The following is a 13,715-nucleotide window of genomic DNA, read 5'->3' as shown; positions in this document are numbered from 1 at the left end:
GGTCAAGGGCCTAAGAACTTGAAAGAGTTTTGCTTCCCACCCTTCCTCTGCCAAACCTCTAGCCCATGGCCATGAGAGATGAATGTGGGCCCAACCAGATGCTGGCTATACCAGTTAAAGCCTCCACTCAAAAAAAAAAAAAAAGGAAAAACCAAAATCATTAATCTTCTGTGGTAAACAAACACTGATCTCCATAGCTCTTAACAAGAATACCCCAACAAATGATTGGACATTTAATCGACAAATAATCAAAGGCTACCTCCTTTGAAGTAAGGTATTTTCCTCAGGGACTGAATTCCTGTACAGGTTGGGCCTGGGAAAGCCCCAAGCAATCAGGTTAGGTCTGGCCAGCCTCCTAGGCTCCACATCTGGCCAGATGTGCAGGCGGGTGGGTTTTCCTCAACTCCTGGATTAACCAAAGAGAAAACCTTTCCACCAAGCACCCAAGCAGGGCCTAGAGCAGGAAGGCAGAGATTTTCCTGTTCTAGCACTTCTCATTCCGGTTTCCCCTGACCCATTCTTGAGTGAGTGCCAGCGTTCTAGAATGGGGAGAGGGCCAGGTTCTAGAATGGTTTTCCCCTCACGATCCTATCTGGAACAGGAGAAGGACATCCTGTGCATCAGCTAGGAATAAATTGCCTGGCCTTTGGCCACTTTCTCTGCAGACTCTTGCTTCTCTTCCTGGCTGCCCAATCCTTTCTCACCCTGGCAGTGATTTCTAGAAGCCCAGACCTTTAGTGCCTTGGTTTTGCCCTGCCCCCTCTGACCATTGCCTCCTGCAGGCATGAACCTGGCCCACACCACGGTGCTCCTGTGGGTGTGGGGGAGTCTCCAGGCCTTTGAAATCGTGGAGAAGGAGGACATCTTTCAGAGGACCCCCTGCCCCGCTTTTCTGATATTTGACAACGCAGCCTACCTGGCAGACATGAGCTTTGAGCTTCCCTGCCGCTGCAAGCCTGAGGAGGTGTCTGCTGTAGTCTGGTACTATCAAAAGCACCTAGGGAGCAGCCACACCAAAGTGCTGACAGACTTCGACGGGCGGGTGCTGACAGAGGAAACCCAGGCGCGTGCGGGCAGTGACATGCTGGTCCGCTTCAGCATCCGCATGTTCAGCCTGTTGGTTTTCCGGGCCCAGCCCGAGGACTCGGGCTTGTATTTTTGTGGCACCCGCAAGGGGGACTACTTCTATGCCTATGATGTGGACATCCAGAGCGGTGAGGGAATGGTGGCCACCTTCAAGGACCTGGGCCAGGAGCCCTTTGCAGACGAGCACCGTGGGAGCCTCCACATCTTCACCGCCTTCTGGGAGTGGACCCCCTGCGACCGCTGTGGGGTCCGTGGGGAGCAGTGGCGCATTGGCCTCTGCTACTTGAGGAGCCCAGATCTCTCCCCACGCTACCAGAAGACGCTGCCCGATGTGGTGTCCTGTGGTTCGCAGGCCGTGCCCTGGAAGCTTCGGGCCACGGCCAGGGAGCACAAGCCCGAGCTACTGGTTCAGAGCTGCGTGGTGCCCTGTGAGAAGAAGACGACCCAGCAGGGTGTGATGGCCATCTTCAGTTACGTGTCCAAAGTGGGCAGCCGGCCCTGGGTGCCTCAGGTGCCCATTCAGTTCCACCAGCAGAGGCTGGGCCACGGACTCATCATCTCCTGTCCCGGGGCCCGGCCGGAGCACGCCGTGGCCTGGGACAAGGACCGCCAGTACCTCTACCGAACGCAGTACCTGAAGGGCGTCAACAGGTCCATGAGGGTGTTCATCGACCACGGCAACCATCTCCACATCCGCTTCACCCAGCTAAGTGACCGGGGCGTCTACTATTGCTGGCGGCAGGGGGTGCAGGTCGCTGGGTTCCGACTGGGTGTCACGTCTCAAGGCCGCTACCGGCCCTCATTCTCAGACCCTGAGACTCGCTCCGCCGTGGAACTGACCCTGATAGGCTACCTGTTCATCACGGCAGTCTTTGTGGCCATTCACCTCTGTCGTTGCTGCTGTTACTTATTTCGCTGTTGTCCCAACTTCTCCCCCTAGGCCCCCCTCTTCCCCAGCTCTGAAGACCAGTTGTGCTCAGATGTGTCTGTTAAATGATACCGGATGCCTCTGGGTGGGCATCCTGGGCTGGGACATGTGGCAAGGGGTGGGGGGTGTGGATAAATCTGTTAGTTACAACCTGCTCCTTGGCAAGTGGGGAAGCCTGAGGCAGGTAGGAGACAGGGGACTGAGGCCGGTACAGAAGTGGCCAGAGTGCACGTCTTCTGACATCATGCTCAGAGAAGGAAGAAGCGAACGTAATATTTATCAAACAGCCTTTTTGATGTTGGCATCGTGTTTGAGGTGCTTTATTTTCTTGCCTTCGAGGATTGCCCAGTGGGTACTGGTTGAATTGGGGGCAGCAGGGAGAGGAAAAGGGAGCCTAGTACCTGTCCTCTTTCCCTTCCTCCTCAACCTTGACCCCAGACTGGCAGGTAGAAATGTCAGGTTTAGGAATAAAGGTAAAAACTAGAATGGGGAAAAATGCAGGAGGAAAGTGGAGGTCAAAGTTAGGGCTTTCCCAGGACTGGGGACTGGGTGAGAAGAGGGGTAGAGGGATGGAGGGGGGAGGGGGGAAGGGCACCAGGGCTGCCATGTGGAGCAGGATTGGAGGTGGGATTTGTCCCGTGGCTGCTGCCACAAATAGGGTTTGGGGTCTGAAGATGATCAGTAATAAGAAGCAAGTTGAATCTTGTCCAAGGCTACTTCCTGCCCCCTCCCCCAGCCCCAGCCTCTCCTGAACAGATCCGAGTCCACTCCCGGGAAGGACATAGCAAATGTCTTTATTTACTTCAGTGACTAAAGGCTGCATGGTGCCCTCAAGGTTGAAGGTTAGCAACAGTGGGTGGCTGGGAGGGAGGGGGAAAGGGCACCAGGTCTTAGAAAAAGGGAGGGACTCTCGCTTCTCTGGCCTTAACGGGGTGAGGGGGACCCTGGAGCAGGCCCTCTCAGCCCTGTTTCCGGACACAGAGTCCTGTGCCTGCCCACCCCAACCCCAGTCTTCCCATGGAGTGGTGCAGGTGCTCTGGGTGGAAGTGTCTGCCCTGCACTGCCCCACCTCCAGACTGCAGGAACACAAACCAGAGCCTTTACTCTGCTCATGCCTCCCATTTTCTAAATTAGAAAATAGGGTGCTACCTACAATATGGGGATACATTTTGTATTTGATAAAAGGCACTTGGGTTAGGAAAAAACAGTGGGTCATGGAGGGTGGAGAATGTCAGATATGTGGCAGTGGCTTCGCTCAGCAGCCTTTGCTGGGGTCTGGAGGCAGCAGCAGCGTTGGCTTAGAGGTTGGGTGGAGGGATTATGCAGCAAGAAAGGAGCCTTTAGAACTGGGACAAGGTGTGCCCTGCCCCCGGGGCCAGCAGCCCCCCTCTCTCTTATTTCAGCATTTTCAAGAGGATGAGTCACTTCCTTGATTCCCACAACCCAGAGGCCAAGTGTAACTGGCCATCCACAACCCCCATCTCTGATGTCTAGCATCATCCCAATGGCCTCCACCATCTCCACCTGCCTCCCCTCCAGCATTATGGAGGGAGGACTCCTGGGCTTGACCTCTCTGTACCCAACCTAGAGGTCGAGCAGCTCCCCTCCACTCCTTCTCAGCACCCCTTCCCTCTCCACTTACACTATAGATCCCCCAAGTCCTGAGAATCAAGCTCCCACATGCCCATGGCATGCCGACAGGGTGCCCACGTGGCAGCTCAGTGGGACTGAGACACTTGAATCATCACCCAGGAGGCCCTTCTGGGATCTGGGCAGGCCAGGTATTCTGTTCGGTGATTACTCCAGGTGGCAGGATGGCCCCACCCACTCTCAGACTGCTCAGGGTCAGTCTAGAAGAAGAAACCTCTGTGGGGATTTCCCTTTCCTGTCCCAGGGTCTCCTTTTTCTCTTTTGAGTGGACACTCAAAGGTCCACTTCCCAGGTACCCTCAGGGACCTCTGGCTCCGCCAACAGTTGCCATGACAACGGGGAGTAGGGAAATCCAGGTGATTTATTGGGGCCCCTACCTTCCCCCACTTCTCTCCTTCCTCCTAGTTCTAACCCAAGCTGCTCACCCTTTGGGGTGAGTGCCTTGTTAGTTGGAGTTACTGGGTGCAGGGGGCAGGGGGTGCAGGCCTAGTACTGACAGAGCTTAGGGCAGCGAGCTGGCATAGAGACCGAGGGATGAGGGGAACAGCTGGGGTGGGTGGGAACTCGGGTCTGGGGAAATCAGCTATCAGAGACGGGGACAGCAATCCCATCTCCTGCTCAGGCCTCTCACACTATGGGGTAGGGGCCACCTTGGGGGTCCTGCCTCACATCACATCCTTGTGCTCCTGCTTGGACTCCTTAATGACCTGCAGGGGACAGAGAAGCGCACAGCCCATTAGTTAGGGGCCCACACAGACATCAGGCCCACTACCGCTAGGCTATGTGACCTTAGACAAGTCCCCAGCTTTCCTGGGTCTTTCTTTTCTATGCTGGGAACCAGAATTCTCCCATGCAGTTGTCAGGAAATGAGGTAACACCTGTAAGCACTTAGCACCATGCCTGGCACATGGTGGCCTGGTATGGTAAGATTAGCCAGTACTGTTGCTGGCATGATGGCAAGGCGGTTATGCCAAATCCCCTCTTCCCTTTCCTTTGGCGGGTTCCTTTTATTAAGCTGGAAACTGAAAGATGGGAGTGAAAACTGCTAACTTTAATTTTCTTCTTCTCTCCCCCAGGCCTGGTGCTGGGGGCATCTGAGTCAGGGTGAGACGGGGGAAGACCCGTCAGTGCCTAGGCACCCAGGCTCCCTAGAACTGCCAGTGAAGGGATAGGGAACTGAATTACATCCAGGTTCCTTCCCCTCTTCCAGAGCCTCCCTGGGAAGCTTTTCCGAGTGATTGAGAACCTCCTCTGTGCCAGTTCAGGCTTTTTTCCAAAGCCTGGCTTCGAAAATTCCTGGAGGCAGCCAGAGCCTGATGGGGCCAGAATCTCAGGTCTGCCCTCCTTACCTCTCCATCCCGCATCTCCACGGTCTTTACCACAATGTTCCTCTTAAGGTGGCCTTCTGACACGGACTTGGTGTCCAGGCTGGTTTCTGCAGACATGGGGACAAGAGGCCTGTGGGCTCTTGTGTCACTAGACATTTTCCCCTACCCCCAACTTCTCTATGAAACCCACAATCATGAGGATTGAGTATGAAAGTCTATCCCAACCAGGCAGAGAGGGCCTAGGATCCTTCATTATTATTATTTTTTAAATTTTATGTTATTATTTCTTAATATGAAATTTATTGTCAAATTGGTTTCCATACAACACCCAGTGCTCATCCCAACAGGTGCGCTCCTCAAATATTATTTTTATTTTAGAGAGAGGAGGAGAGAGCACAAGCCAGGGAGAGGGGCAGAGGGGAAGAGAGAGGGAGACAGAGAGAGAGAGAGAGAGAGAGAGAGAGAGAGAAATGCAAGGCAGGCTCCACGCTCAGTGTGGAGCCCAATGCGGAGGTTGATCCCATGACCCTGGGATCATTACCTGAGCTGAAATCAAGAGTCGGACACTCGACTGAGCCACCCAGGTGCCCCGGGCCTAGGCTTTTTCAAAGGGGATGAAGACCCCCAAAGTCCCCATGGTGCTAAGCAAGGCCTGGCTGCTCCATCCAGTGCTCTGCTCACTTTCCTGGCCTGGCTGCATTTCAGTCCCTCTGCAAGCCGTCACCTGGCACCTGGCTTTCTGACCACCCAGCACTGTGCCAAGGAAGGAGCACATGAGCTTTGAAATCAGGCAGGCCAGAGCTTAAGTCCCAGCTCAGCCACAAGACTGTGGGCAAGTTAATTTACCTCTTCCGGCCTCAATTTCCTAATCTGCAAAATGGGGATGATGGGATCTACTTCTCTAGGTGGGAATGAGGAGTCCTTTAACTGAAATAATGTATGTTAAGTGACTAGCATGTTATTAGTGCTCAATACTCGTGGGTCCCTTTCCCGTTCCTGTTCCCCTCTTCTACTTCCCTCTGCCAATTCTCTGGGCCCTACTGACCCTTTACTGTTTGGCACCTGGCAATATTACCTCGATGACCCACTCTGCCTGGTTAAACTTCTGATACTGAACTAAGCCCTGGGGGATACACGTATCTAGTGTTCCTAAATTTCTGGAGCAGAAGATTTTTTTTTTCTTTAGACAAGAATCATTTGAGGGCCACTTACAAGTAAGAAGTCATTTAGGTTCCTCCCCCCCCTCAGAGAGGAAAATGTAACACGTCACACTAATATTTAAAATTAAGAGCAGGGAGCATAAAACTTTATCCACTACGAGAGCAGCAGTCCAGGGGGAAATGATCCTCTGGGCTGAATCAGCACTGAGCTGAGCCATGGAGCCTTGGGGACAGATGAATCAAGCAGAGAACCTGGCCATTGGGCACAGCAAGACCCTAGGGGCCTCCCGGTGATGGGGAAGAGGAAAGGCAGAGGCTGGCGTTTGTTCAGAGGCCCCAGAGCATCTCATCTGAGAACCAGAGGACATATCACTTTGAACACCAGCCAGCTCTGCTAGTTTAACCTACATTTACTCTGTGCCAGGTCCTGGGCTGGGCACTGAGGTTGCTGGGAAAATGACACAAGCTTGGCCCTTTAGGGAAAAACCTGGGAGGAGGAAGCCCGAGAGGGCAGGGAAAATGGGCTTGGTGAGGCTCGTTCCCCGACAAGCTGAGAAAAGCACTGTGTCTGAGAGGCAGGCTGCTAACCGAGAGCCGGCGGGGCTCCATTTACAATCTGGTGAGCCTGTATTGGTATAACTTGTACTGTGAGCCTTTTGAGATGTCTTGTGACCTTGTGACATTCCCCTTCTTTGGTGCTTTTGCCCCCTGTAGTGACAAGCAGTTAAAAAAACAAAAACATAAACATAAAACACTGAGATGGGCAGAGCTTGCTCAGGGATCTGCGGATAGGACAGAGGTTGAGACCTTCACCCGGTTCTGCTATAGGATGGGGCGCAGGGTTAGGGAGCAGGACACAGGGCAGAGCAGGACAGGAGCAGCTGCGGGCCCCACCTGGAATGCCCTGGGGTACTGTGTTCTGGCTGGAAGCTCTGTGGTGAATTATGAAGGCCCCCTGGGCCCCTTTGCCCTGGTCCTTGGCCCCACGCCAGAGCAGCAGCCCACACAGGGCAGGAAGCAGGAATCCAACACCCTGCCCACAGGGCCCTGCTCTACTGACCTCGGATCTGCAGGTTGGAGAAGGTCTGCACGGGAATAGTGATGCTGAAAGACAGCAAAGGGAGAAGAGTGACTGGGCTGCCCAAGGTCATCCCCAGGTCAGGTCCCGGTCCAGGGTTATCGTGACAGCCTGAGGCCCTTCTCCTTGCCAGGAAAGGCTCAGCCCATCCCCTGGTTTTCCCCAGCAGCCAACATGCTCTCTGGGGCTGCAAGAGTCTGCAGGGGGCTGGGGTATTGTCTGGGAGGGGAACATGTCTTTTGGAAGGACAATGGAGGCCTGAAGATGGCAGAAGGGAGGAGGAAGTGGTGAAGAAAGTTCCGAGGAGGCAAAAGAGGTCAGTCGAGGGAAAAGAAGTTCAGTCTTCATTGGGGGGGTGGGGAGTGAGCCTTTTAGTTTGGGGGGTGACCCAAGTCCTTGCCCTGGGATCTCATGTATTGAATTGAATCCATTCATTCATTCACCAAACATTTATGGAATATAACTGTGTGTTAGGCCAGCACTGTGCTGGGTACGGGGATAGGAGGGGCCTGGACGCAGGCTGTATAAGGCAGTCCCTGAAAGGAGCAAGGAGAGACCAGGGAGGGGCAGCAGGGAGGATTGACTCCCTAGGGCTCACCGGTTCTCCTCGCCCTCCAGCAGCTTCCTGTAGGTGGCGATCTCGATGTCCAGGGCCAGCTTGACGTTCAGCAGGTCCTGGTACTCCTGCAGATGCCGTGCCATCTCGTCTTTGAGGCTCTGCCCCTCCTCCTCCAGCCGGGTCAGTGCCTCCTGGTAACTCGCTGCCTCCCGCGCGTGGCGCTCATCCTGCTCCCGCATCTGCCTCTCCAAGGACTCGTTCTGTGGGTGGAGCGGGCTGGTGCCTCGGGGTAGAGTCACACCACCCCCACCCATCCCAACCAGGACCCCTGCCCTGCCTCTGCCCGCACCCCCCCCCCGCCCCCGCCAAGTAACTTTTCAGAGCCCCAGCCCTCAGTCCTGGTGCCCGTCCCTGGCCCTTCTCTCCAGGCTGCAAGGCTGCAAGGGTTGCAGGTCCCCCCCCTCCGCCTTGCCCACACCCGCTGAGGCCCTGTGCTCACTGTGCCGCGCAAGGACTCCAGGTCGCAGGTCAAGGCCTGTAGCTGGCGCCGGTAGTCGTTGGCCTCGTGCTTGGCCTGGCGGAGCAGCTCAGCGTTGCGGGCTGCGGCATCGGTCAGGTCTGCAAACTAGTGGGGAGAGGATCCTAAGCGGGGACGCGGCTGGGCTGCACGTCTGGGGCACACGGCTGGGCGGGTGGGAAGGCATGGTCTCTGGGAAATCAGGGGGATGGGCAGGACCCCAGGCTTGGTGTCCAGGTCTCCCCCAGGACTTTGGCTCTGGGTGGGATTATTCCCGTAGACGGAGACCCAGGGAGGGAGGGCACACAACGCCCTGTAGGTCTCCCTCACTGAGCACAGTGCTTGGGCAGGGGACGACTGAACAGATGGTATTTGCCACAGAATCCAGAATCTCCTGGGTTGGCAGCTGTATCCAGGAGCCTGAACCCTGTCCTCCTCTGCTGTGGACAGGGGGTTCTGGTGAGCAGAACCCCGGGTTCTAATAGCCCTCTCTCCCCTCAACTTGGAGTGAAGCTCTCATGGCTCCATCAGGCCTTGACCTGCCCAGAACCATCACTGGCTTCTGTCACTGATACTCCTCAGCTTGGACCCTGGGCTAGCATCCCCGGGCCACTGCCCCTCCGTGCTTTCTTGCACTCAGAATGCCCCTTCCCTCTTCTCTTCAGGTCCTTAGGCTGCCAGTCTTGCCGAGCCCAAATGCCCTCCCTTCGACAATATCCACCCACCCACATATAAACTCTGCCCAGCAGTGTTCTCTCTGGACACCATATTTGGGTGCACATCACATCTCCCTGGTCGAACATGTCTCTGTGTCCTGGGCAGTGCTGACAGGCAGTGGATGCTCAGTAACCCAGGACACAGCAGAGGCATCAAGAATGAAGGCTCCGAAGGGCAATGGGTAGGGTTAGACACCCAGTTCTACCATTTAGCAACCGTGTGATTTTGAGCAAATTAGTTAACCTCTCTGGACTCCAATTCTCTCATCTGTCAAAGAATAGTACCTTCTTCATAGTGAGTAAGATAATGCCTGCAAAGCACAGGGCCTGGCAAACAACAATGTTGGCTAGCAATAATAGTAGCAGGAACAGTAATAATGATAATTAACAGTCATGATAAGTACTTATTGGAAGTTATGACATCTGTGTGGCCCTGGGGAAGCCACCTCACGTCTCTGGTGAAGGTCAATCACCCGAAGAGGATCCTCTCCCAGCCTTCTCCACCCCATTCCCCCATTCTTTTGTATGGAGCCAGGAGGGCTGCCTGGAGGAGGCAGGCTGGCCCACAGTCAGGGCTACCTTGGACCGATACCACTCCTCTGCCTCATGCATGTTGCTGGCCGCCATTGCCTCGTACTGCGTGCGGATCTCTCTCAGGGCTGCCGTGAGGTCCGGCTTGGCCACGTCCATCTCCACGTGGATCTGCTGCCGGGCCAGCTGCTCCTGAAGTTCCTGCACCTCCTGGCCAGGATGAGAGGAGGGATGCCAGGGCTTGGGCCCAGGCCGCAGCTGGGGTTTCCCCACAATGCTATGCCCTTGTCTGCCTGCCCCGTGGACCCTGACATTGGCTAAGGGAAATGGGACAGTCCTAGTTAGAGGCAGTGGCATGGCACGGGCTAGGTGAGGCAGAGGGTCATTTGGGGGCCTCATGGTCCTCCCAGGTTTGGCCAGGCAGGAGCACTGCAAGTGTGCCTGTGGGTTTCCAGGTTCCATGGAGTCGTGGATTCCGAATCCGTAATCTGAAGTCAGAGCTCAGTGGTGTCTTTTAAAAATGAATAGCTTTCACTTAAATGGAGACAGGTGGCAGTGGGGGTGATGTCAGAGAGACTGACTGTGTGACCTCAGCAAGTTCTTTAACCTCTCTGGGCTTCGGTCTCCTCCTCTGTGAGAAGGAAATAGTACTGGAAGGGTTCCTACCTCACGGGGCTGTAGTGAAATAAAAAATGAGAGAGACAAGGCCTGTTATAATTCTCAGCAAGTGGGGTGAGTGTGTGAGAATCTTACCAGGGGCTGAGGATGCTCTCTTGTCTCTGTCTCCCTCAGCCTCTCTGTCTCTCTGTCTCTCTTTCTCTCTCACTTTTGTTCTGTCTTTGTGTATTTCTCAATCTCACCCTCTCTGTCTCCGTCGGCTTCAACCTCTGTGTTGGCCTTACCTCCTCATGGATCTTCCTCAAAAACCGGATTTCCTCCTCCAGAGATTCAATCTTCCTCTCCAGATCCAGACGGGCTAGGGTGGCTTCATCTGCCTCCTGGAGTAGGGAGGGTGCAAAAGGCTGCTGGGACCCCAGACTCCTCTTCCCCACTCCCTAGCCTTGTCTGATCCCACCTTCTGTGGCTGGGGAGAGCAGCACATTGCTCTGGAGGGCTGGGCTTGGGGGCTGTGCTTGGGTGAGCTGCCCTCAACCCCTTACCCCCCTCCCTTGCCCCTCCCACCCCCCTGACCTGTCGATAGGTGGCCAGGTTGTTTTCGGCCTCCAGCCTCAGGTTGGTTTCATCCTGGAGCCTGGGGTAAGGGGACACATTCCTGGGTCCAGGCTCTTCTGGGGATCTTGGACCCCTGCCCCAGTCTCCCTGGAGGTGGCTGCCAGAGAGACCCTCTACCCCCTCCCCCCACCCCCAGGACCAGTGGAATGGCAAGAGAAGTGAGGGACAGAGGGTCCTAGACAGAGCCTTGACCAGGAGGGTGAGCAGACAAGGGCCTTTGCTTTAACTCATTACTGAGGTGCCTTATCGAGGTTGGTGCACCTGCTCCTGCTCACACAGGCCCCTCTGCCGGCGCACACTCACTGCCGCATGCACAAACTCACTCATCCTCCTGCACTTGAGGGCACACACGCATGCCCTGCCAGCTCAGCAAAACACCGTGTCCCTGGGGTTTCCTCTGACTTTTGGAAATGAGTTTTATTAGAATCTCTGCTTCACAGCTCTGCAAGCTGAAGTGGCCTGACCAGGGTCATAAGCAGGTGACAGGCAGCATCACCTGTGTTCTGAAGCCAGGCCTGCCTGCTCTCTCCCTCACCTCCTTTCCCCCAGAGCCCAGTCCCCCTAGGGCGCACCAGTCTTCTCTTCCCGTTCCTCCTCTGTACGGACCTGGGCTCCACAAGGCCACCAGGCCGTGCCGTGAATGAAGTGCAGAGACCCTGCCCGTGGGGTCCCTGACTCTTCCCACAGAGCTTGCCCCAGTGGGGAGGTGCTGAGAGTACACCCAGTGGGGAGGTAGGTGCAAAGGGGTCTTTGGGTGGGTCTTTCCCCACCCAGTGGGGAGGTGCAAAGAGGTCTTTGGGAATCAGGTCCCTGAGACTCTAGGCCCCCTCCCAGGGCCCTCCGGTCATCTTGGGGAGCGAGGACAGCCCTCGCCTCCCAGAGGTGGGGCAACAGAGGGGCCGAGGAGCATGGAGGCAGAGCCCCCTGCCCGAAACCCGGCTGGCCCGCAGTCACTCCTGCTGGAGCTGGCGGGGGGGGGCATCTTCCCTGTTCATGTGGTCCCTCTCCCTGGACCTGCTCCTCACTTCTGCCTCAGGGTGCCCAGGTCCTGCGCCAGATTGTCTCTCTCGACCTCGAGCCGGGCGCTGTTGGCGGTGAGTTGGTCGAGCCGAAACCTTAGCTCCCGCAGCTCAGCCTGGTAGACGTCGGCCAGCTTGGTGGGCTCCTTGGCCCGCAGCTGGTTCAGCTCCGCAGCCAGCGCCTTGTTCTGCTGCTCCAGGAAGCGCACCTTCTCAATGTAGCTGGCGAAGCGGTCATTGAGCTCCATCATCTCTGCCCGCTCACTGGCCCGGGTCTCCTTGAAGCCGGTGTTGAGGGCCCCGGCCAGGGAGAAGTCCACCCGGGCCGGGAGCGGAAGCGGCATCCGAGCCAGGGAGAGGCGGGTGCCCGGCCCCAGACGGCGGCCGGAGGCCAGGCCTCCCCCCACCATCTCCGAGGAGGAGACGTAGGAGCGGCGAACGGCTGAGGTGACCCGTCTCCTCTCCATGCTGGCCCAGCTCTGTCCGCTCCTGGGAAGCGACGGCTTTATGGAGGCGTGGGCCGGCTTGGCACCGCCCAAGCTGCCCCTGGCAACGCCCCCTGGCATAGCCTGAGGGGGAGGGGCTGGGCGACGGCTCGGCCATGGGGAGAGCTCTTCTCACCCCACCAAGGTCACTGTGCCCAGAGGCAGGGCCTCCTGGGCACGCCAGCCCCAGCCCGGCCACAGACAGAGGTACTAGTGGGCAGTGCCTGGGGCCGGATGCTGGGTCTGGGGGCCCTGACCACTGGGTGAGGAGGCTCTTTCTCTGGGAAAGTGGGCCAAGAAAGAGCTGGACCAGATGACCTCTGACCTGCTTTCCACTTCTGAGATCCCATAACCCAGGCCTTCCCTACTCAACACTCCTGCTTCAAGCGGCCACTAAGTGCTGGGACTTTGGCAAAGAACAAACCCAGTTCCTCCACAGCCTCCAGAAGCAGCCTCCAGTTACAGTTTCCTGCCTAGCCCCATTCCTAGCAGACTGTTGGACTCCTCCCCTCGGAACACAGGCTTCCCACGTTCCTGCTTTCTCCCCTTTCTCTGAAAGTCTGGGGCTGTGGGCTGGAGTTGGACACCAGCCCTTTGTCTAGAAGGTCAGTGAAAGTCCCTGTCTAGCAGTGGGGGGGGGGGGGGGGGTGGTGATGGAGGGAACATGGAAGCCCCGAGGGGGCAAGAGAGGCAGAGGCTGCATTCCCTGGCCTTCTCCCTGGGCCACACTTAAGCTCCTGCCTCAGTCCCACCGGACTCCTGTCCCCCTTGCTCAGCCTCTCTGCACCCCTGCCCGGAGCCGGCCTTGACAGCTGCACAAAGCAGTTATGGATGAGCTGGCTGTCCCGGCTCCTGTCTTTGTTCCTACATCACCCTGTTTCTCTGGCCACCCCTCACCTCACTTTCACATTGGAGATTTATCTCCTTCGAGTTCCCACGCATCTGGCTGAAAGGATGGGAAAGGTCTCTGGGGATGGGTCAGCTTGGGAACCCAGGAGCCGCTGGGCCCATACTAGGTAGCCCAGGGCCTGCGCCCTATAGCCTGACGCTTCAGATCCACCCCCCGCTTCTGTTCTGATCCCTCAGGGCCAGAGCCTCACCCAGGCCCCTCACTCATCTGTGTCCTTGGACTTCTGGGAAGTGGGCAGCCTTCCTCTCCCCACCCCCCTGCTGCCCATGCCCATGCCTGGGCCTCTGATCCCTTCTCCTGGGCACTTGCTGAATAGAGCCTTGTTTTCCACCACTGGTCAGGGCGCCACTCAGAGAGGGCAGCCCCTGGGGGGCTGTGTTGTCTTTATCCCAAGATGCCAGGCTGTTAGGCAGAGTACAGCCCAAGCCCCCAGCTCAAAGAGCTTCTCGGAAGCATCTGAGGGGGCTGGGGTGCAGTGGGGAGCAGGCTCTGTGCCCACCCCTGACTATTGTGTC

General features: G+C 56.7%; 2 protein-coding genes across 4 annotated transcripts; one reads left to right on the top strand and one right to left on the bottom strand.

The window, feature by feature from the left end:
- Positions 1 to 127: 127 nt before the first annotated feature.
- Positions 128 to 2,612, top strand: FAM187A (family with sequence similarity 187 member A). The gene is made up of 2 exons (XM_047845300.1): positions 128 to 269; positions 783 to 2,612. Exon 2 carries the CDS (start codon positions 785 to 787, stop codon positions 2,024 to 2,026), a length of 1,242 nt encoding a protein of 413 aa, XP_047701256.1. The 5' UTR covers positions 128 to 269; positions 783 to 784; the 3' UTR covers positions 2,027 to 2,612.
- Positions 2,613 to 3,667: 1,055 nt separating this feature from the next.
- GFAP (glial fibrillary acidic protein) lies at positions 3,668 to 12,887 on the bottom strand. 3 transcript variants are annotated; one of them, XM_047845299.1, is made up of 10 exons: positions 11,812 to 12,887; positions 10,745 to 10,805; positions 10,456 to 10,551; positions 9,602 to 9,763; positions 8,289 to 8,414; positions 7,829 to 8,049; positions 7,213 to 7,256; positions 6,741 to 6,860; positions 5,014 to 5,099; positions 3,668 to 4,371 (listed from the first exon to the last, which is right to left on the bottom strand). In XM_047845299.1, the coding sequence occupies exons 1-10, from the start codon at positions 12,369 to 12,371 to the stop codon at positions 4,330 to 4,332; spliced, it is 1,518 nt and encodes a 505-aa protein (XP_047701255.1). In that variant the 5' UTR covers positions 12,372 to 12,887; the 3' UTR covers positions 3,668 to 4,329. The 3 variants fall into 3 exon arrangements, with proteins under 3 accessions (XP_047701255.1, XP_047701254.1, XP_047701253.1); XM_047845298.1 differs by lacking the exon at positions 6,741 to 6,860; XM_047845297.1 differs by lacking the exons at positions 3,668 to 4,371; positions 6,741 to 6,860 and having other exon boundaries at positions 4,387 to 5,099.
- Positions 12,888 to 13,715: the final 828 nt, after the last annotated feature.

This window comes from Prionailurus viverrinus, unplaced genomic scaffold (genome assembly GCF_022837055.1).
Source record: "Prionailurus viverrinus isolate Anna unplaced genomic scaffold, UM_Priviv_1.0 scaffold_35, whole genome shotgun sequence".
NCBI lineage: Eukaryota > Metazoa > Chordata > Mammalia > Carnivora > Felidae > Prionailurus > Prionailurus viverrinus.
Note: the sequence above shows the minus strand (reverse complement) of the source record. Positions and strands in the feature narration are given on the sequence as shown.